General features: G+C 38.4%; 1 protein-coding gene across 1 annotated transcript in view; it reads left to right on the forward strand.

Moving 5' to 3' along the window:
• DNAH9 (dynein axonemal heavy chain 9) overlaps window positions 1-22,190 on the forward strand; it is a 529,624-nt gene that overhangs the window by 323,871 nt on the left and 183,563 nt on the right. The window contains exons 40-44 of the mRNA XM_036755666.1: window positions 508-610; window positions 3,985-4,224; window positions 7,301-7,462; window positions 11,369-11,400; window positions 12,919-13,086. Coding sequence (XP_036611561.1) covers window positions 508-610; window positions 3,985-4,224; window positions 7,301-7,462; window positions 11,369-11,400; window positions 12,919-13,086 — 705 coding nt within the window. The remainder of the gene's footprint in view (window positions 1-507; window positions 611-3,984; window positions 4,225-7,300; window positions 7,463-11,368; window positions 11,401-12,918; window positions 13,087-22,190) is intronic.

Genomic DNA, 22,190 nt, shown 5'->3' on the forward strand with positions numbered 1-22,190 from the left:
TTACAGTTCACTATAACTCCTAAAATGTTTTGGACAAAATGTTGACCAGAAACATGTTCTCTTATTAATATTTTTGAAGTTGATTTTTTTTAACTCAAATGTAAGACATTATATTCATTTATATTACATTTCATCTTATCAGATTCTGCCCAGTGTTCTAGTATAAGATAATTTTTAACCTTGACTATCTATTCTCATATATTAGCTTTGTATCATCGGCAAATTTGACATGCATGCCATGTATTCCTTTCTTCTAGTTGTTCATAACAGTACTAAACATTTACTCTACCACATCATGAATCCACCTAACTACATTATTGTTTAGACTACGTCTCTCCATCGTTCCACAAGAATTGAAAGAGAAACTGTCAAATTTGCTAAAATTCAGATAAACACTACCTAGCCTTTCCACATCCTTGAAAAGACAATGAATGAATGAATGAAATCCACCTGAGTCTTCACACCTCCTTCATACTTTCTATTGACAGTCATGCTTTAATATTGCAGGTATGACAGGAATAAACTGTTTCTTAAGGAAATCATGAATGTGCAGTATGTGGCTTGTATGAACCCCACAGCTGGAAGCTTCACCATTAACCCTCGGCTACAGGTAGCAATCTGAGGTTACAAATACAAAAGTGAAATATCTCTTCCTTAAAGGAGTTTATAATCTAGAGAAGGGAGAAGGATGTGGATACATGTTGGGTAAATAAATTCAAGATATATGCAAAATAGACTAAAAGTGATGGGGCTGGGAGTATTAATCCCAGAATCAGGAAAAGCCTCCTTGAGAAGTTAGCATTTGATCTAAGACTTAAAATGAGTTAGGTGCTCCAAAAGACAGAGATTAGCAAGAAGAACATTCTGCAAACAGGAGATAGCTGTGTGGGAGTTGGGATGTTGTGTATAAGACTCATTTGACTGGAACAAAAAGTGTGTATGAGGGAGTAATGTGTAATCAACCTGAAAGATAAGTTGAAGCCAGGGTATAAAGGGCTTTAAATGCCCAAGAAGTGAATATGTACTTTTTCCTAAATGTAGTGGGGAACCACAGGAATTTTTTGAGCAAGGTAGTAATATGGTCAAACCTATGCTTTAGACGTATTAATTTGGTAGCTGCGTGGAGTATGGATTGAAGAAAGAAAAGAGTATGTACAAGGAAACCAATTAGGAGGCTACATCAATGGTGAGAAGGGCCAAAAGGAAGGTGGTTATGGTATAAGTAGAGAGAATACAATGGGAAGCAGGAGACATTTAGGAGGTAGTATCATTGAGATTGGGAAACTCTCAGATGACTTCTTGTTGTTTGTCATTTGTTCTGGAAGAGGACCATGACATCATGAAGGTGATGTCATGACTTGCAAGTGTATTGGATTTAAGTGAGGGAGCACTGTGCAAAATCATCAGCCTCACTCTCTCCTCTGGAGCCATCTAAATCCAGTGGCAAGATATGTATTAGGATGACTGGAGATGGTCCCAGATGCAGTGGAAGACCTTGGCTTTTTTAAGCTGAGATCTTTCCCAGGCTTCTCAGTTTGGCTGAGGCAATGCCCATTCATGATTAAAGCTAGGTAAGAAAAGAGGCAAGAAATGGTCTCTTTTACGTAGTCAAAAGAAATCAATCTGGGAGAGGAAGACCCTCAGGATTTCTGGCCAAAACAGAAACAATTGCTATTTACATTCACTCTGAGCCATCAGAACTCAAACAATGTCCAAGGTAGGCTTGGGGTGAGACCTATTATTGGGCAATCAGTGAGAATCACAGTGATTTAGGTTTAAGGTATGGTCCTTAAAAAAAGAATTCTAGCCCATAAATCTGAAGAAATCTTTCAAGGTTTCAGCAATCAAAATGTATATTCCTTTGGGCAGAGCACCCACAGGTAAAGGTATCTGTCCCTATGTGGACAGAGGGAGGGAGTGGAGTGGAGGGAGAGGAGGGAAGAAGAGGAAGGAAGGAAGGAAAGAAAGAGAGGGAGAGGGAGGGAGGGAGGAAGGGAGAGAGAGAGAGAGAGAGAGAGAGAGAGAGAGAGAGAGAGAGAGAAGAGAGAGAGAGAGAGAGAGAGAGAAAGAGAGAGAGAGAGAGGAAAGAAGGAACTGCATCTCAGCTCAGCAAGTTAGGAGGGAGGGAGCTTTTTGTGCCTTATTGTATTCTCATTTCTTAGCCCAGTGCCTCACACAGAGTAGTCTCTTAATAATGTTTATTGCCTGATTGATAATAATTCTGTCTTGAACATATTATGTTTAAGATGCCCATGGGATATTCAGGTGGAGATGTCCAGTGGAGAGGTTAGCAATGTGGAACTGGAACTCAGGAGAAAGAGTTGGGTTGTATACCTATAACAGTAATGTAATGATAGTTAAATCTCTGGGGCTCAATAAGATCACTGAGAGTATTTAAAGAAAAGGAGCGGGCACAGGATAGAGTCAGTAAACTCACAAATGGAGTACAACCACAGCAGAGCAGGGTCACAAAAACCCAATGAGTAGAGGGTATCTAGGAAGAAAGGGTAGTTAACAGTCTCAAATTCTACGGAGCACTTGAGAAGGATAAAAAAGTCATTGGTGACTTTGTAAAAAGCAAATTCAGTCAAGTGATAAGGACAGAAGCCAGACTGGAAGGAGCTGAGAAATAAGAAGAAAATGGAGGTAATAAGTCTAACTTTTCTGATTGTGGCTATGAAAGAAAGGAAATATAAATGTAACAACTTGAAATGATGGGTTGGGCCAAATGAAAGTTTATTAAGGATGGGGGAGATCTGGATATATAGGCAGACAGCAGTGAAGAAAGTTGAAATTTAAATGTAGAGAGTGATGATGAAAGAAATAAGTTCCTGGTAGAGATAAGAGGGAATTCGATCAGAGACACAAGTAGAGAGATTGGCCAGGGAAGGAGTATTTATAGTCATAGTCTGTTGGCTATAAAGATAGCCTTACACTTCAGCCATTGTCTTACCAGTTCTGGCCCTCCTGCTCCTGAGCAACAACTCTTATTGCCTTTTGTGCAGTATCCTTCTTCCAAAGACAGTAAACTAGTCAGGATTACCCTTAGAGGAGGAGAAAGGACTGGCATTTTCATAAGCATAAGAGACTGCTTCCTGATCTCATAGATTCTCAGTTCCAAAGAATCTCAAAAGTCATTTAGTCCAACTTCCTAATGTGAATGAATGAATGAATGAAAAAAAAATTATTAATCATTTACTATATGCCAAGTACTATGCTATGCTTTGGAGATACAAGTAGAAAAACAAAATAGTCCCTACTCTCTAGGAACTCACATTCTAATTAGGAAAGAAAACACATAAAAGAGAGTTCTACAAGGTGGATGCGAAGGCCCAAGGGTCTTAAAGGTCCATTAATGGGACAGATAACAGTGAAAGGTCAGGTGAGAGAGAGTGGTCTAGAGACAAGACAGATGGCAAGACCAGGAGAACATTAGGACAGAGTGGCAGAATGCTAAGACCTAAGGATTCTCCATCTCATCAGAAAAAATAGAATTGCTGACTCCTAGCTCATCCAAATAGTGTGAATTGCCATGTCATTTTTCTTCCTCTGATGTCCCACTGGATCCAGGTCACCAATGGATGGGGGTAGGGATGCAAGGAAGGCAATGCAAGATGTGGTGTATCTTCTCACCAGCCCTTCACACCTAATGGAGCCAGGAGAGAGTGCAAAGGGAAGGCAAGGGGAAAGAGAACCAGTTGCTATCTAGCATTCCTGTCAAGCTGTCGATCTGTTAACTTGGGGATAAACTATCCTGTCTTTCTGATATTTTGTCATTTAACTTCAGGCTATGGAAGATGTAAAGTACATCTTGCTCACACACAGAATCCAAGGCCCTCAAATTTCTCATGGTGCATTATTTGAGTAGCAAGGGCACCCAGTACAATGTTATAAATCTTAAAATGTTTCATCCTCAACTGGAATTTGTGTTGGCAACAAAAGAAACATCTGATTCCTTCAACTTCTTTTTCTTTTCTTGTGCAGCGTCATTTTAGCATTTTTGTGCTCTCCTTCCCGGGAGTAGATGCATTGTTTTCAATCTATAGCACCATCTTGACTCAGCATCTAAAACTTGGTAACTTTCCATCATCGCTGTTGAAGTCCACCCCACAACTCATCAACTTGGCCATTACCTTCCACCAGAAGATTGCGGCCACATTTCTCCCCACAGCAACAAAATTCCATTACATCTTCAACCTCCGGGACTTCTCCAACATTTTCCAAGTGAGTACATCATCATCATCTTCTCTCAAAGTGCTTTACGGACTTTATCTCATTTAACCATCATGACAGTCCTATGGTAAATACTGATGGTATCTCTATTTTACAGCTGACAAATTGATATATAAAGAGGTTAATTAACTTGCCCATGGTCATACCACTAATAAATATTGGAGGTGAAATTTGAACCTAAGTGTCTCCTAACTCCAAATGCAGCACTTATCCTAGTTTACCACATTACCTCTCCATAATGACTCTTAGCCTCTTGGAGGGAGAAGTATGGGGTTGTTTTAAGGAATGAACCTGATCCTTGATGACTATGTCATTGATTACTAAAGGAAATGTTAATGCCAAAGCTCTTGTTATGGCCACAGGTTCAGAGGGAGGCTCATAATCAATAATAGGCAGATGGATTCTTATAGGTTATACAAACAAGAGCTTCAATGACATCATTTATTATCGTCAAACATTACAACAGGAAGGAACGTTAGCAGAAATCTCGCCCACATACCTGATTTTACAAACGAGGAACAGAAAGAAGTCACTTGCCCAAGATCAAACAGCAACTTAATGGCAGATCTGGAATTTAAACCCAGATCTCCTGATGTCCAAACTAGTCATCTTTTCATTATGTCGTGTTGTTTCTAGATGATTGTCTCAGTAAAATTAAAATGTACTAATGGCTTCTTTGCTGTGTACAGGAAGGAGAGTGTCTATGTCTTAGGTATGGTAGGATGATTCCATATCTCTCTGAGGAAGGAAAGTGGTACCAAGGAATAACAGGATTCCAAAGTCGGTTGTCTTTTTCTGGTGGTAGATCACTGAAAGCTTCATTACTTTTGGAGTGAGCTCATTAAAGAACTGTCCCCACTCCAGCCCCTCCTAAAATGTATCAACCGTATCTTTCTTGGACATTGACCCTTAGCCCTGAGGATTGCTGAAGACTCTAGGATTCTGGCATATTTGTCCTCATTATTTCTCCCTCTCTAATTGGTCTCCTGGCCTCCATCCTTCTGTCTTGCCTTCACCTCCTTTCTGCTTCCTCTTTCATGCAGCTGCCAGGGTGATTTTTCTAGTCAGTAGGTCTGACAATGTCACTAGCCTGCTCAGAAACCCCTCAATGACATTCAACACCCTCCACAATCTAGTTCCAACCTCTTCTTTCTTATTGTGTCCTCCCAACAAATACAAGACTCTCTTACCTTATGCCTAGACTGTACTCCCTCCTCACAGAATTCCTAACTTCAAACTCACCTCAAGTACCACCCCTATATGAGATCTGTACTGATTCCCCTGGATGCTAGTACCTTCCTCCTCCCTCCCCTCAAGCAGTATTATATTTATTTTGTATGTATTTTGTACAGATAGATATAGCTATTGATATGTTATACACATACACATATCTCTCCTGATAGAATGTAAGCTTCTTATAGTTTAGTCTTTGAATCCCTAGCACTCTAGCACAGCACCTGCACATAATAGGGACTTAATAAATGTCTGTCGGTTGATTAATTGATGATATACTTCTTTATGTGTGTGTATGTTTGCATGTATGTATACACACATACATATATTCAGCCTTGCTTTGAACACATATAGTTCTGGGAGGCTTACTATTTTATGAGTCCATTATATTCTGCCTCAATGTAGAATTCATTGATACCTTTCAGCTCCAAGTTGACATTGAAGAGTTTTATCGGGTTTCCCTATACAAACTGATGTATGAATGTATTCTTCAGATTTCTCATAAGTCCATATAGTTCTGTGCCAAACTCTACCAAGTCATTTCACAGTCATTCAAATGTCTCCTTGCGTATGTGCTCCAAGAATAAGATCATCAGCATACATCAGCTCCTGAGTAATGCTTCTTACTATGTTGAGTTAAAAATGTTTCCTGGATGTCTGTAAGCATATGTCTGTCCTCTTTTACCTCATAGCTTTACAAATGCAAAGGCTCCCCGCCACCCCAGGCCTATTATGACTCCTCCCACCTTTTAAATCCCATTGAAGTCTCACTGTTCATTCAAGACCTACCTTAAGTCACAACTTCTCCAGGACTCCTTCCTTGATCCTTCCAATGCCACCCTCCTGGAATCCTTTAGGTCACTACAATTACTCTCTAGTGTGTTTTTAATTACTTGTAAATTGAACTACAATTACCCATATTCATATCCCTCTCTGGGACTGTATCTTCTTTGATCCTGCTGTCCAGGTGTCAAGAGTATGCCACAAGGTATCAGTGCATGCATTTTACCATAAACATGGGCCTTTCTTCACTAATGACACAGTAGAATTTGCTTCCCTCAAACAACTTCCACCACAGAAACTCACATGTTGTGGATATTCAACAAATATTGTTATTGAAAATAGCTAAATTTAGTATTGATTGTATTTTCTAAAGATTATGTCAGATCAGATGTCTTAATACAAATACCTAATATTTTGGGATAATTTACAGACTAGATAAAAGACTATGATTTAGGGCTGTATGTAAAATCTAGTCTAAACCATTGTTTCAAAATTAAAGTTTTACATAATCAGTAGCACTTTGTGGGAATTTCTCTTATCAAATTTTTGTATTCCATTTATATAGATATCCTAGTTTCCTTACTGGATTGTAAACTCTGTGAGAATATGGATTATGACTTATCTACATCTCTCTCTCTACCTCCAGTAACCTCCAGCACAGTGCTGCAAAACAGTATTTTTTTTGGCCTGAAGCTATGATTTCCTCATGTAAAAAATTCCTTCTATCAATTCAGATCAGTAATTGTTCTGCAATTTATGTTCTCAGGGCACTGACTGAGAAGAGAAGTTAAGTGATTTGCCTAGTCTCACTCAGCCAATATGTGTCAGGAGTAGGACTTGAACCCAGGTCCTCCAAGGGAAGCATTCTACCTACCATGCCATATTGCCTCTATAATTTGCATATTAGCCAGTACTTAATAAATGATTACTGAATAAATGAATGTTAATGAAAAATGAAACAATCCAGATTTTACTGGTAACACTTGTGGAATGGAAACACAATTAAAAAGCTAATTGTCCCTTTAGTATAGTGATTTTTCTATTCTTGCAGGGCATTCTCTTTTCCACAGTGGAAAGTATCAAATCACCACCAGACCTTGTAAAGCTCTATCTCCATGAGTCCAATCGTGTTTATCGGGATAAGATGGTTGAAGAAAAAGACTTTGACATCTTTGATAAAATTCAAATTGAAGTGGTAAAGAATTTCTTTGATGTAAGTATCTAGTGTTATGGGATGTTCAAGTGACAAATAACTTTGCAAATGAGACAGAAACTAGATGATGACATCCAGCCTACAGGCTGAAGCGAGAATTCTGAAGCTATGTGAAAGAGAAAGGGAATTTGCCATCTTATTACCCATCTGGAAATTTTAAGGCTAAGAAGTAAACTCTGAATTAATCATAGGAACCAAATCTTAGAATGAAAAAGGAGCCTTGTATAATGCAAGGCTTTCTTATGCCAAGTGCCTAATAAATGTGCATCCAGCCTTGGCTGGAACATTTCCAGGGATGGGGAGAGCAAGGAAGAGAGGCTCACTATTTTATGAGTTAGCCCATTCTATTCTGCCTGAATGGCAAAATTTAACCCTAAGTTAATAATGAGGAATTGTATAGAGTTTCCCTTGTACTTAACTAAAAGGTGATCTTGGTCTTCTTTAGATTTATATTCAGTCCCCAGTTTGGACACAGCCTTTCTCTTCCAAGCATTCCATAGATATCCTAATGTTTTCTTGCATGTGTGCCATGAGAATATAGTAATATATCAATTCCTCAATAATTCTTTCTTAATATATTGAATTGGAAGAGTTTCACAGCATATGATAATGATAATTTGAATACAATTTGAATAAGATTTCATATAAAATGCTATAAAAAAAAGCTACCTTTCACCCTGACATATCCTATCACCGTCTAGAGGTCTAACCCTAATATATTATCTTCATAGGGCTCCAGAGTCAGATTTATTTGTTTCTTTGGTCCTAAATTATAATTTCTTTTGTGTAGGGACATCTTCTACCAATGTAGATCAGCAGCTGTTGAAGTAAACTTGTAGTCTTAGACAGTTATCCAGGGTATTAAAAAGATAAGTGACTGCCCAGAGTCCTACAACCAGGTTGTCATAAGCAAGCCTCGAACCAAGGACATCCTGACTTTAAGGCCAGCCCTCTCTCCATTCACTGCAACACATTGACTCTCAACCCATGAATAATGTCAAATGCCACAGTGAAGTCAATGAGGATAGCTTAGTGTTTTCCCCTGTACTTTCATGGCGTTTTTTGTGAGGCAGTTATCATATCTTGGGTACCATGTCACAAAGCTTGTTAACAATTATACTGTTACCTGTACTGCCTTATGAAGTCGTGAATTAATCACTGAAAGTGTTAAAGCAGAGACTAAATGACTATCTGTCAAGGATACTGAGGAAAAAAAAGTGCCTGCATTGGACTGAAAACTAAACTAGATGACCTCTAAAACTCTTTAACAATTAAGTGTTGATTATTCTGAATTGTTCAGATTACCTTACCTACATATGCATATATAAACATATACATACATACATATGTGAAAAAGAGATAAAAAATCTTAAAAATGGCAAAAATAAAAATACAAAGGAAAGAGAATTATTTTTTTCTCTTGGGCTTTTTGTATTTCACACTTTTTTGTTCCCAATATTTATATCCTATTTTAAATATGACTATTTTAAAAAATAGTCAAGCAAAACAAATTCCCTCCTTAGCCATATCCAAAAAAAAGGAAGGAAGGAAGAGAAAAACTGCTTTGATCCATACTCTCTGAGACCATCAGCTCTCAATCTAAAATATTTTATATTTAGTTACAGTATGGTTTGATAAGTAAAACTGGATCAGCAAGAAAGAGTAGTTAGGAGGGTAGAAGAAAAGGAATATGTAAAGGGACAGGATAGAGAATGGAGAGGAAAAAATTAAGAGAAGGTGAATGGATGGTTATCTAACAGCATTATGCTTAATCCAAAATATAACTGTTCTATAAGCAGGTTGTCCTTGTCATTTGGTCTTATTTTGAAATTCTCACTCTATATAGTAGAACTATTCTTGAAGCTTTGCGTTTGACTGGTGGGAAGAAACATGTTAATAGAAAATTTGTCTGGCTAGCCTTGAAGAGGGGCCTCATACTGGCATCCTGTATTATTTTCAAGCTAAGTGGCTTTCAGTCATTCCCCTTTCACCACCAGTTTAACCATGTTCCCTACCTCTTGTCTAAAAACCCTTGAAGAGATTTTAGTCTCACCTCTTGAGGGCTTTTTGTAGCCCTCAAGGAACAAGATGGCAAGAGGCCCAATGATCCACCAACACAGGACGTGTGGTTGATAAGTGAGGTCCTGTGTCGGTGGATCATTGGGCTTCTTGCCATCCTGTTCCTTGCAACACTCAAAATGCCAAGGTAAAATGCTACAACACTACAAAGAACTAAAAGGAGAGGACAGGAGATGAGACTGAAGGCTAGTCATTTGACTCTGTTAGAAAGGCTGAATGTTATTATGGTAAGGCAAGATCACAGATACTATCTTCCTAGCTAACAAAGGAAGGAAAATTAACTGAGGAGGGGAAAGATGGAAGGAGTAAGAAAAAGTTAAAAAAATAAATAAAACAAGGTAAGGTTAGCAGACACTCAAATTCCCAACCAGATACACAGGAAATGTTAAGTAGTCTGAGCTAGAAATGAGCAATTGCTTCCAAAGTTTAAATTTTTCAGTTAAATTGGGCTCTTCAGATTTTGTTCTATCTCCCCATACCCCCTTCTTAATGTGAAAACTTAATCAAGTGGCCTAATATCCATGAAAATTTGCCCAATCTGCATAAAGAAAGCCATGCAACCCTGATTTTACCTTTAAAATCAAGTTATGTATTTTGAATGACTAAAAATGAAATGCCCCCCCGCCCCGCCAAGCCCTTCTGGCTGTCACTTTGTACACTCTCTTTTGCCAAAGTCCTATTCCATGCCTCATCATGTGGAGATGACATTGTTTTCAAAGGCACAAAGAGTACAATCTCTGGTATCAAGAAGGAAATGTTTTAAGTATAGACTTGACATCATCCAACCATCCACTTAAGTTCAGGGCTAGTTATCAAGCAGTTTCCTTATTCACAGAATAAAGGGGTTGTACTATATGACCTCTGAGGTCCCTTCAAGTCCTAGATCCTTGATCCTATGTCCATATGACTTTTTTTTTTTAGCCACAGCAGGTCATTAAGTCATCTATGTGGAGAAAATGTAGTTTGAATCAGTGGAGGGAGTGCCAGCTACGTTTTATGGGCTATTTGCTTTTGGTCCCTTGTTCTTCATAGCCAAGCTCATATATTAAAATCTGGGAAGATATTATTTTGACCAGACTGTATGTGGTCCAGGATTTTCAGAACTCAGTTTCACATTGCTGGCTCATTAATATGAATTAGCTTAGTACTGTCAGAATTAGTCCTCTGTGTTGTATCATTCTTTAAGTGAGTAAATGGGCCCTTTATTCCCTTTCCTATGTTTTTCCCAGGACGACAGCATCTCTTATTGCACAGAATTTGGGGCCAATCCAGATGTCTGGCACTCCATACTCCTTGTATTTCAATGCTTTTTAATCCATCTGTATAATTATTTTGTGTATAACCTCAGAGGTCATCTGGTACAATCCAAAACTGAGCTCTTGCTCAGGAAATATTTTCCCCTTTACATCATACTTGACAAACTTTGTCTGACAACTTTCAATGAGGAGAAACTCACTACCTCCCTAGGCAGCTCATTCTGTGTTAGAGTAGAAAGAATTGTTAGAAGGTTTTCCTTTCATCAAGTCAGAATTTGCCTCTTTGTACCCTGTAGCCATGGTTCCTAGTCCTGCCCCCTGAGCCCAAATAGAAAATGGCTCAATCCCTCTTATATATTATACTTGACTATCTCTCTAAAATTTAAACTCTATTGGAGCTACCATCTATTCATCTTCTCTTATGCTTACTCCTGTACTGCTATACACCCTATGTTTTTGTCCCAGGTAGCTGTCATTGTTTATCAGGAAGTTTTATCTTCATTTTCCTTATGACTAATTTGGAGAGTCCTCCATATTTCCCAAATTCAGCTTTATAATGTCTTAGTTTGAGGGAGTTGAAATCCTAGCTAATTGTATCCTAAGGTTTTCTGTTCAAACCACATACACCCCTCTTTTAGTTGAGTCTGGTGTTTATGCTTTCATAGCTATTTAGGTTGGTAAATCTTCCTTCTCTTTAGAAAACCTGTCTGAAAACCTGATTTTCCATCATTTCCTTTATGACCTTTCTCTGCATCTCATTACATCTCATCTATCAGGCATCTGGACCCAAACAAGATATTTTACTTCATCTTACCATCCCTTAAAATGGCAAAAACTCTCCATTTGTCTAAGACTTGAATAGGCCTATTTATTCTTTTACTGTTTAGGATTACTGTTGGTTTCACAGGCTAGTTACATTTTATAAGGCTTTTAGAGAGTACATGGTCACTGAGTTTCAGGGTATATACTTTCTCCTTTAGTATACCTAAATCCATGTAAAGTCAGCTTTGTTATAAAGGAGCTTCCCTTTATTTGCACCTATAAAACCTGAGTAAGTCATATCCTCTCTCTAGGTCTCTAGGAAACCTCATCTGTAAAAGGAGGGCTTTGGACTAGGCTATCTCTAAGGTCACTTATAACTCTATGATCTGTAAATCTTTGATCTGTAAATATTTTAAGGCTATTAGGAAGTAACTATAATTATTATTCCTATACGACCATATACACACCAAGGGTTACTGATGGCACTTTCCTCAGAAGTCAGATTTTCCTTCCAGGGTAACTAGCCATGTAAAACATAAAGTCCAGCTGCTACATTTAAGATGATTTTAGTAGTGCCTTTTTGGCAGCTGTGAAAAAAAGAATAGATTTGAGGGAGATCGTTATATGCTTTCTCCCAGTTGTCAGACTGCTGAGCTCAGGTCTGAGCCCAAGAGCATAAAATAATAATTATTATTAATTATAAAAGCTTTTATATAGCACTTATATTCCAGGTACCATGCTAAGTACTTTAAAATGATCTCATTTGATCTTCACAATAACCTTGCAAGGGCGGTTCTGTTATTCTACTCATTTTACAGATAAAGAAACTGAGGCAGACAGATTAAATGACTTGTTCAGGATCACAAAGCTGAAGTTGGGTTTGGATTTGAAGTCATATCTCCCTGACTCCAGAACCAGCACTCTATCCATTGTGCCACCTATCTGCCTCAGAGTTGCACATCCTCCAAAGTTGCCCTTAACATTGCTTCTACTAGCAGAGGGACTCCTCAAATATATGTAGATGACTGCTGTATCTTTTAAGGCCCAAAAGTATGTCTTTCTATCCCAGTTAGAAAAAAGAACTGTCACCACTCCCATTTTTGAGTGTACTGATGAATAATGACATGCCAAGTCATTTCAAAGGCATTATGAACCTCATTATAGAACATCCAATTTTTCAGAAAGTCAAGAGAGAGGGTAGAAGTCAGCACTGCTATCCTGTTTCTAAAGAAATTCTGGCAACTAAAAGCAAGTCAAGAAACTTGCCTCTGAGCTGCTGTTCCTTGGGCATCAGTAAAAGAGGATCCTGGGTCTTGTGTCTCGTTAACAGGATATGGACAGGACTCTGGAGGAAGCCAGGAGACTGAACATGTACTGTCATTTTGCAAATGGTATCGGTGAGCCCAAATACATGCCAGTGAAGACATGGGAACTTCTGACCCAAATCCTGGTGGAAGCCTTAGAGAACCACAATGAGGTCAACCAAGTGATGAACCTGGTTCTCTTTGAGGATGCCATGTGCCATGTGTAAGTGTATTTCTATTATGGTGTTTCCTTCCTTCACCTTGCAATTTCAAAGCCTCCATTTGGGTGTTTGACAAGACTTGATGAAAGTATAAAAAAATAGTCATGATATTTACTAGCAAAGCTATTATTCTTGGCTTTGCCACTGTGGAGAGCTTCCTCCCATAACTTACATCCTGAGGGGAATATTATTATTATACGGATGATATAATATGAAAAGAGCCTGGAGAAGCTGATCTCTCCTCCTCATTGATGTAAAATAAGTAAAATGGAAAGTCTGGTATTTGCTAAAGGTTTTACTCATATTGTGTCCATAGCTCTGGCATTGTTGAGTGCTTGGTCCTCTTTTCTATTTCTCCCTCTCTTGGATCCTTGAGAACTCCGGGGTGGAAGGAGAACTGATCCTATCTAAATTCATTGCTTTTTCTATCCATCTCTTCCATGATCCCTGGAAGAAATCATGCTGGAGGGCAGAAAACCAGATTCAGAAGCATAGAAGGAAATTGAAGCACCAAGTACCTGTTCTTTGGTTGTGTTCTTTGCCCAATTTTTTGCTAAGTCCTACTGCCTACATTTGTATAACCCAGCCATGGAAAGGAGATTCTTGACCTTGACCCAATGAACTAATTTAAAATAATTAAATATTTGCCAGGCAACATTACTGAGTGCACAAATTGTACCCTCAAGGTATATAGAAGAAATAGACAATATTCTGCCTCCCTTTGAGAAGCTTAAATGGGTATATAACTATAATAACACTGAATGAACAAATATGGTTTTCTAACAAAAGGACCAAAGATAGCTAGCTAAACACTTGTCATGTGAGACATGACTATGTAGTAATAACTGGGTTTGAAAAGTTATTTTTATTATTTTGAAGCAAATTTACAAGAACTTACAGATCTCCTGGTCCTAATCTTGCTATCTGTGTGACCTTGGACAAACATTTCATACCTAACGGCCTAGTTTTGTCATCTGTAAAACAAGGGGATTAGACTGGGAATTTGCTAAAGTCCCTTCTAGCCCATACATTTTAGGATTCTATGACTAACATGTCATTTGGGGGCCACACAGGAAAAATCCTTTTGTTTATTACCAAAAATATATATTTAATGTGATATAATCTAACTTATCTCACTTTATTTACTAGACTTGGCTCCTTTGGGGTTTTTTTCCCTAAAAATGAAATCCATCTAAAGATTAAAAGGAGGCTTAAATGGATAATTATGAATAATGATAATAATGAAATAATGATAATCTTGGATCAACCTGTAGAGGAGTAAACAGTATGACTTGATAGATAGAGAGGGCACCTAAACCTATATGTCTTTGACATATACTAGTTGCTGTGGGCTTAACTTCTCAGTGACCCAGGCAACTTTCTGTTTTAACAATCTTGCTAGAAGCTTCTGTGGGGGTGTAAGATCCACCCACAGCCAGCACCGAGAAAGCTGCTGGCACGCTGGGAAAGCACAGGTTCTTTTGATCTGCTTAACCAAGGAAAGCAAAGTAAAGGGGTTGACAAGCTTACTTTAATCCAGCATACAGACAGCATTCACTTAGTTCAGGGGAGCATACAGACAGCATTCAGTTAGTTCATGGGAAAAAGCCAGCACCCTGAACTTCAGAACAAATACAAACAAATTACAAGCATCAACAGACAGACCAAATAGAGATTCATTCACTTACTTCAGGGGAAGAGACCAGCACCCTGAACTTCAGAACATTCATTTAGTTCAGGGGAAAAAACCAGCACCTGAACTTCAGAACAAAATACAAACAAATTACAAACATCAACAGACAGACCCAATACAATTCATAGTTACCGACATCAAGGTTCAGCCCGGGAGCTTGGAACAAGGGCTGGCCCAGAGTCACGCTCGCCACCATTGCTGCTCCAACCGAAAAGGGATCTTCAAGCTGTCTTCTCTCCTCTTATAGAGTTTTTGACATCATCAAGTGTGCCTGAATGACCAGAGCCCAGGCTCTGGTGATTGGTTCTTGAGTTGGCCCCTCCCCTTAGGACCCTGGGAGGTTCACATCCACATAGATTAGGTTAACACCCAATAGGGCATGGCTCTGGAGTTAACACCTCCCCTTAGCCAGCCCCATGAATCGTCACAAAGAGGTGGACTTAAACCCACATGGTCTAAAAGCCTCTGCCATCCCAGACATGTAAACTAGGCCCTCCCTGGAGTTAGCCCTTCCTTGGGCCCCACCTTAGTTGCCAATCCACACCCACTAAGGTTTCACACCTCATGGGGCTCTGGGCCTGGGGCCCAGCACCTAGTAAGGCTTGATGAGATAAACTGAGTTACTCAAAGAAAACAAAGGCCATTTTGCTTGCCAACACACTTTCTTAGACTATTGGTCATAGACTGATTACTCATATGCATCACATTGATGGTCCATCCACACCAATGAAATTACAAATCTAAACCTCAAAAACAAAACAGATTCCAGGCCACAACAAGAAAAAGTCCCTGAAGTGAAAGTAAGTGACTTTTTTCTTCAGGTTTTAGGAGCAATTAGTGGATTAGCAAAAGCAGTTATTCTGATTTTGTTGCCCTATCTGTAGTTCTCCTTTCAAGATCTCCAGGTTTTTATTTTCTGTGTGTTATTTCTGCTCTTCTCAGATTTTGCTATTATCTGCCCTTTTTCACCTTATGCTCTTATTTTAAAATTTGCATTTACATTTTTTCCTCAAAAACACGATTGTACTTTCCTACTTTGTCATTTTTCCCCAGACCGTTTGATTTCTCATTTCTATTTTTTCTGTACTTTCGATTGGTCCTTTCCTAAAGTTCATCCTGTCCATCTGTCCAGTCTTTTCCTTATCTTTTTATTTTATTCCTTAACTCACCTCTTTGTTGTTTTGAATGTAGCATTTATAGTTATTGGGAATGAAGAACATTTCATATGCTCTTCTGATCTGAGTTAGCTTGTGCCCTAGGTATCTCCTGTTGTTTGTTTGTTTTTTTCCTATGTGTGTGTGATTTGCTTTTTTTTTTTCAGTAGGTGGGGTGTTTCTACACATCCTGTCTTTGATATCAGTATATGTTGCTTAGGTAGCGAGCATATTTTCTTTTAATGTTATTGGGAGCTTTTTGTTTCTCCTCTTCTAGATTGTCCTTCACTTCTCTTTATTTCCATTCCCAATCTATTATTTTCTCTTTTGTTTCTTTGGTGAGGCTGCCATTGCAGATTACATTTTTCAGTTATGCATATATTTTTCCTGTACATTCTGCTCTCATAATTCTCATTTCTCTTTTGAAATACTCAGGAACAGCATGTTGTGGTTCTGTGTTATCAAATTCCATAGGGTCCTCTCTAATCAAGTCTTGTATTATTTGTCTCTATTTCACAGTATTTATTCATAAATCCTTGAACTCTAGATCTGGAGGTCATATTTCCTTCTGTTGTTACTGTTTTTCCTTTGATTTCTCTGCTTATGTTTAAAGCCTGAATTTTATTCTTCCTGAAGAAAATTTCTTTGAAAATTTTAGTCTTTTTCCTTCCTTATTTTCTACTATTGTTCACTTTCCATCTCCCCTGTCATGATGGTTTACTTGGAGGCTGGATCTCAAAGCTTCTCTGTCTCCTCCCACACTGGGCAATTCAGGGTTCATCAACCTAGGTCTCTGCCCTAACTGACTTTTAGGTGGGCAGAACTGGCTCCACCCATTTGCTGAGTTCTTTCCTTCAGATTTAGTGGGATGCTGCACAGCACCACCCCCTTGCTGTTCCCACATAAATGTCCTGTTCATTTATTCCTCAGTTCTGCTTCTCTTTTAATATGGGTTTCCATACCAGCCCCAGGAGTTTGTAGCTTTGTCAAACTGTTAATATGGGTTTATCTACACAAACACACACGTGCACACACACACATACACACACACCATGCACGCACACACATGCACTACCCCGACCCTTACACTCAGGCTGACACTGGAAAGAGGGAGGGAAGACCCAAGTGTGTGGAGTTAGGTTTTGTTTAAAAGCCTCTGTGTATATATGTGTTGAGTCTAGTTAAGCTAATACAGCCTCAGCATGGAAAGTAAAGGGAAGGGTGCTGAGTGACCTCAAGGCCAGTTTGCTGGTTGGTTTTTTTGTTTTGTTTTATTTTGTTTGTTTTTTAACCTTCTTTTGGACTCTGGGTGTTCTAGGCCACAGAGACACCTGAAGTTGCTTTCTATTTTGCTTGCACTTTCTATTTTGGAAAGATTTAAGAGTTTGTGGGGATCAGGGAAATTATCTAGTCCTTCATCTTGTTCCTCACACAACCCAGAAGTCCCTGGCTCACAGTAGGATGATGAGGTTTCCCCAATAATGAGCTTCCTGGAACATGGAGAAGTTTGAGATGTTCCAGAATGGTGCAGCCAGGTGAGAAGTGAGGAAACATTCTGAGCTGAGCTCCTGTCTTAAATAGAGGTTTTGGAGTTCATGGCTCCACTCTTCAGTCAGAGGGCCAAAGGGTTGTGATATGGTGGAGTGCTAATGGGATCTTGCAGGATCCCTATAATGAGCTTCTTGGCACATGTTGAGGTCAGAGATGTCCAAGAGTAATGCAGGCAGGTGAGAAATTAGATGTTCTGAGATAGTGCAAATATGATTGCAGATGAGAAAACTGAGGCTCAGGTTAAATGACTTGCCCAAGGTCACACAGATTTTTCATGGTAAATGCATGGAGACAAGAGATGAAGTACTGAGTTCAGTGAACAGCTAGCAGTCCAATTTGGATGGAATGTAGAATTCACAAAAGGAAGTAATATGAAATTAGGCTGGGAGGGTAGGTGGGAGCTTTATAATGGAGCTCCTGGAATGCCAGAGTAAGAAGTGTTATTTTATTCTATAAGTGTTCTTAAGTGTTTTATTCTATAGACAATGAAGATTTTTAAACATGAATTTAGCGTGATCAGACCTTGGGAAGATATTTTTTTGACAGTTGTGTAGAGGATGGGAGAGGGTAGAGGGATTGAAAACATAGACCAAGTAGGGAGCTGTTACAGTAGTTCAGGCAAGAAATGTTGAAGGTCTGATGAGGAGTGATGGCTGTGTAAGTGCAGAGAAGGGCATAGATGTGGGAGAAACTGTGGAAACAGAATCAACAAAACTTGGACACTAGATATGGCACAGTGAGGGAGAAAGAATCAACAATGACTGAAGTTGGGAGATGGGTGTCTATCATGATGGTGGTTGCCCTCAAAGAAATAGAAGAGTTTAGAGGAGAGGCAGGTTTAAGAGGGAAGATATAAGTTCCCTTTTAGACACGATGAATTTCATATTCTTATGAGACATTCAGAAGACAATACCCTATAGCCATTTTGACAATGTGACTGGAGTTTAGGAGATATAGTAGGTCTGATTTTTGTTGTTGTTAGTCATTCAGTCATGTCTGACTCTTCATGACCCCATGGACCATACTGTCCATGGGGTTTTCTTGGCAAAGATATTGGAGTGGTTTGCCATTTCCTTCTCCTGTGGATTAAGGCAAATAGGGTTAAACGACTTACCTAGGGTCACACAGCTAGTAAGTGCCTGAGGCCAGATTTGAACTCAGGTCTTCCTGGCTCCAGGCCCAGCACTAAGCCACCTAGCCCACAGTTTATTCATGTAATATAGTTAAGATAATTCTTGATTTTGAGTTAGAGGTTAAAATCACTGCTCCAGTTCTTATTGGTCAGTTCGAATTCTGCCTTTTACAATAGCTGTGTGCCTTTGAGCAAGTCCCTTGATTTCTCTCAGTCTCAGTTTCTTTGTCTATAAAATGAAGATAATACCATCTATAGTACCTACCTCAGAATGTTATGAAGATAAAATGTATGTATGTAAAGTGCTTGCAAAACTTCGAGCATTATATTTAAAATATGTTATTATTGTTATTGCTGTAAAATGGAGTTAGATTTTATGCTCTCTGAGGTCCCTTACACCTCAGACATTGCTTTATACATGCAGGCCCTAAAGTCTCGATAGCAACCTGTTGAGAAAACTCTGCAGTTCTAAGGACACTGAGAGCCATTCGTGTCCATTGCTTGCTCAAAACTGAAGTTTTTGGTCTTAATAGCCAAACTTCTCCCTTGAACAGTGCTGTGTAGAGTTCGATAAGTTACTCCAACATTAGTGCTTAACATGGGGTGGTGGGGGGAAATAAAACACTCTATTTCTTATTTTACTGGTTTTAATTCTAGTCCCTTACATGTTGGTAGGTGTAATCCATTCCAAAACTCCTCTCCTTTCTTCCCCTTCATTTGTCTTCTGCTTTCCTCTGCCTCATTTCAACAAATGTCTATTAAATGCAAAAGACCGAGCTAAATGCTGTGGACTGAAAGGCACAAATGTTATAATCTCTGCCACAAGGACTTTACAATCTGATGGAGGGATACATGTACATACATACATATGATACAAAGTAGAATGGAATTAGCAAAAGAAAAAAATGAATGAATAAAAAGTTTTTATTGTGTGCCAAATACTGTTCTAAGCATTAATTCAGATAGACAAAGAATATTATTACTTTCTAATGATAGAATCAATAAATATAAAGAATTTGTGGCTGAGGAAGAGTATTTTCATATGGGAAGACATGGAAATGGTGATTAGAGTGATAGAGGTTGATGGATGATTTTTCCAGAAGCAGCAATAGTATTAGTTGAATAGAGTTCCCAGAGAAAAGAAAGACAATATGTCATAGCGAAAACCGACCATAAAGCCAGGAAGACTTAGGTTCAGATTCTACTTCTGACACATACTAGCTTTGTGACCCTGGGCATCACTTAACCTAAGTTGCTGATATTTGTTGGTAAGAGGAGTCCTTCATCTGGGAGTTGCTTATACCAATGGAATCACAATCCAGCCCCTATCCCAGAACAAGAGGTAGGAATTGCGGGGTAGGGTGGGGAGGGGAAAGGAGGACATAAAATTCATACACATGGTGGTAGGGCAGTTGGTTCTCAGGACAAATGACTTACTATTATAGTCTGCACCCAGGGACCTTGTACCTAGGGGAGCATACCTGACTCTGGTGAGTCCCTAGATTTTCTCCCATTCCCATAGACAAATAGATACCAATGAAACCTCAACTAGTAGATTTCTGTCTTTCCTTGTTCTGGCAGCAAAGCAACATATAAAATTCATACAAATATACATGGTGGTTGGGAACTCCCAGATGACTGGTTAATAGGGTTTCCCTAAGGCTGAATTTCTGAGCCACTCTCTTACTTGCCAGTACACAGAAACTATACTGTAACTTCCCCTGGCATGCCAGAGGGAGAAACCTAGATTCTGATAACCAGGAATAGGGTTACCTCTTCTGCTCACTTTTTCTTTTTGCCTTGTAATTGGTAGGCTCAGAAGAGAAGTGGCAAATGAAAGTGACAGTGCCTATGAGGCATTTTCTCTCTAGCTTCACCTAGTGTCTGTGGCCACATAGAGGGTATAGGTCTAAGAAGCTCTTTTCACCCACTCCCTTTTCAATGACTACACCTAAATTAGAGAACCATTCCACTTTCTTTTTTTTAGCCACTCACCTCAAGCTGTACCCAATCCCATCTCACTAAGGTGATTCACTTCACTCAGATGCAAAAAACTGACCGTGATTTAGGACATTGTATAGGGCATGTATTCTTAACCATACAATGGATAGAGGCAATTTCTGTAGGTGAATTAGATAATTTTGGTTAAAAGAAACTGAAAAGCTTTTGTACAAACAAAATTAATGCACTTACTACAAGAAAGGAAACAGCTGAGTAGGTGAAAAAATTGTATTAAATTTCTTTTACAAGAGTTTGATATCCAATATATAAATAAATGCATGTATGTGTGAAAACACACATATGTATGTATGTATATACACGCCAAGTGCTAATAGGATATGGGCAAACAATTTTCAAAGAAGAATTACAAATTATTAACCACATAAAAGAATACTCCAAATCACAAATAAGAGAAATTCAAATTAAAATAACCCTAGGTTTCATCTCAAACCCTGCAAACTAGCAAAGGTGACCAAAAAAATGTGTGTATACATATATATGTATATATGCACACATACCTATGTGTATGTATATGTGTATATATGTACATGTGTGTTTGAAAACAGAATCATTGTTCCATCATTGGTGGTACTGTGGTTCAGGTTAATCATTTTGGAAAGCAGTTTGGAATTATGCAAATAAAATGACTAAAAGATTAATACTCTTTGACCCAGAGATTTCATTACTAGTATTATATACCAAAGAAGTCATTGATAAGAAAAAAAGATGCTATGAAATATTTATAGCAACACTTTTTGTGGTAGCAAAGAATTGAAAACAAAGTAGAAGCTTATCAGTTGAGATATGGCTAAACAAATTGTGGTACATGAATGTAATGAAATACTACTGTGCTGTAAGAAATGTTGAATGTGATAAATACAGAGAAGCATGGATAATTCTACATGAACTGATGCTGAGGAAGTAAGCAAAGCCAAGAAAATAATATATAGTGACTACAACAATGTAAACAGAAAGAACATCACAAAAAAATTAAAAGTGAATGTTGCAAGATTATAAAGAACAAGCATGGCTCAAAAGAAAAGGCATGAGAGGACATTCCTTTTACAAAGATGGGAGGTCCACAAGTGTGCACTACATATACTTTTCAGACTTTTTTGATGTGTTGATCAATTATGCTGATTTTTTTCCTCATTTCCATTTTTTTCTCTTAAATAGTTCCATTTGATATATGTAATGGCTCTTTGGGATGGGATAGGTAATTATATTGGAGAAAATAATGGTGATTTGAAACATATATCAATAAAAACATGTCAAAAAGTAAAGGTTTTTTAAAATGTGAAAAAAGTAAGTATTGCAGAATTACAAAGAATTCAACATGACCCCCAAAGAAGAGAGATGAAAAGATACCTTCCCTGATTTTTTGCAGAGGTAGGAATTATACAGGTATGGAACAATACATAATTTTTTTTACTTTTACACTGTATTGATCTGGGTTGGTTTTTTTTTCTTTCCTGATTTTTTCTTTTTTTCCCCTTAAAAATATTGTTTTTCACATAGGATGATTCTCTAGGAAGTAGAAATGGAAAGGGTACTGGGAGAAATGTAAATGATGAA

This window comes from Trichosurus vulpecula, chromosome 4 (assembly GCF_011100635.1).
Source record: "Trichosurus vulpecula isolate mTriVul1 chromosome 4, mTriVul1.pri, whole genome shotgun sequence".
Taxonomy (NCBI): Eukaryota; Metazoa; Chordata; class Mammalia; order Diprotodontia; family Phalangeridae; genus Trichosurus; species Trichosurus vulpecula.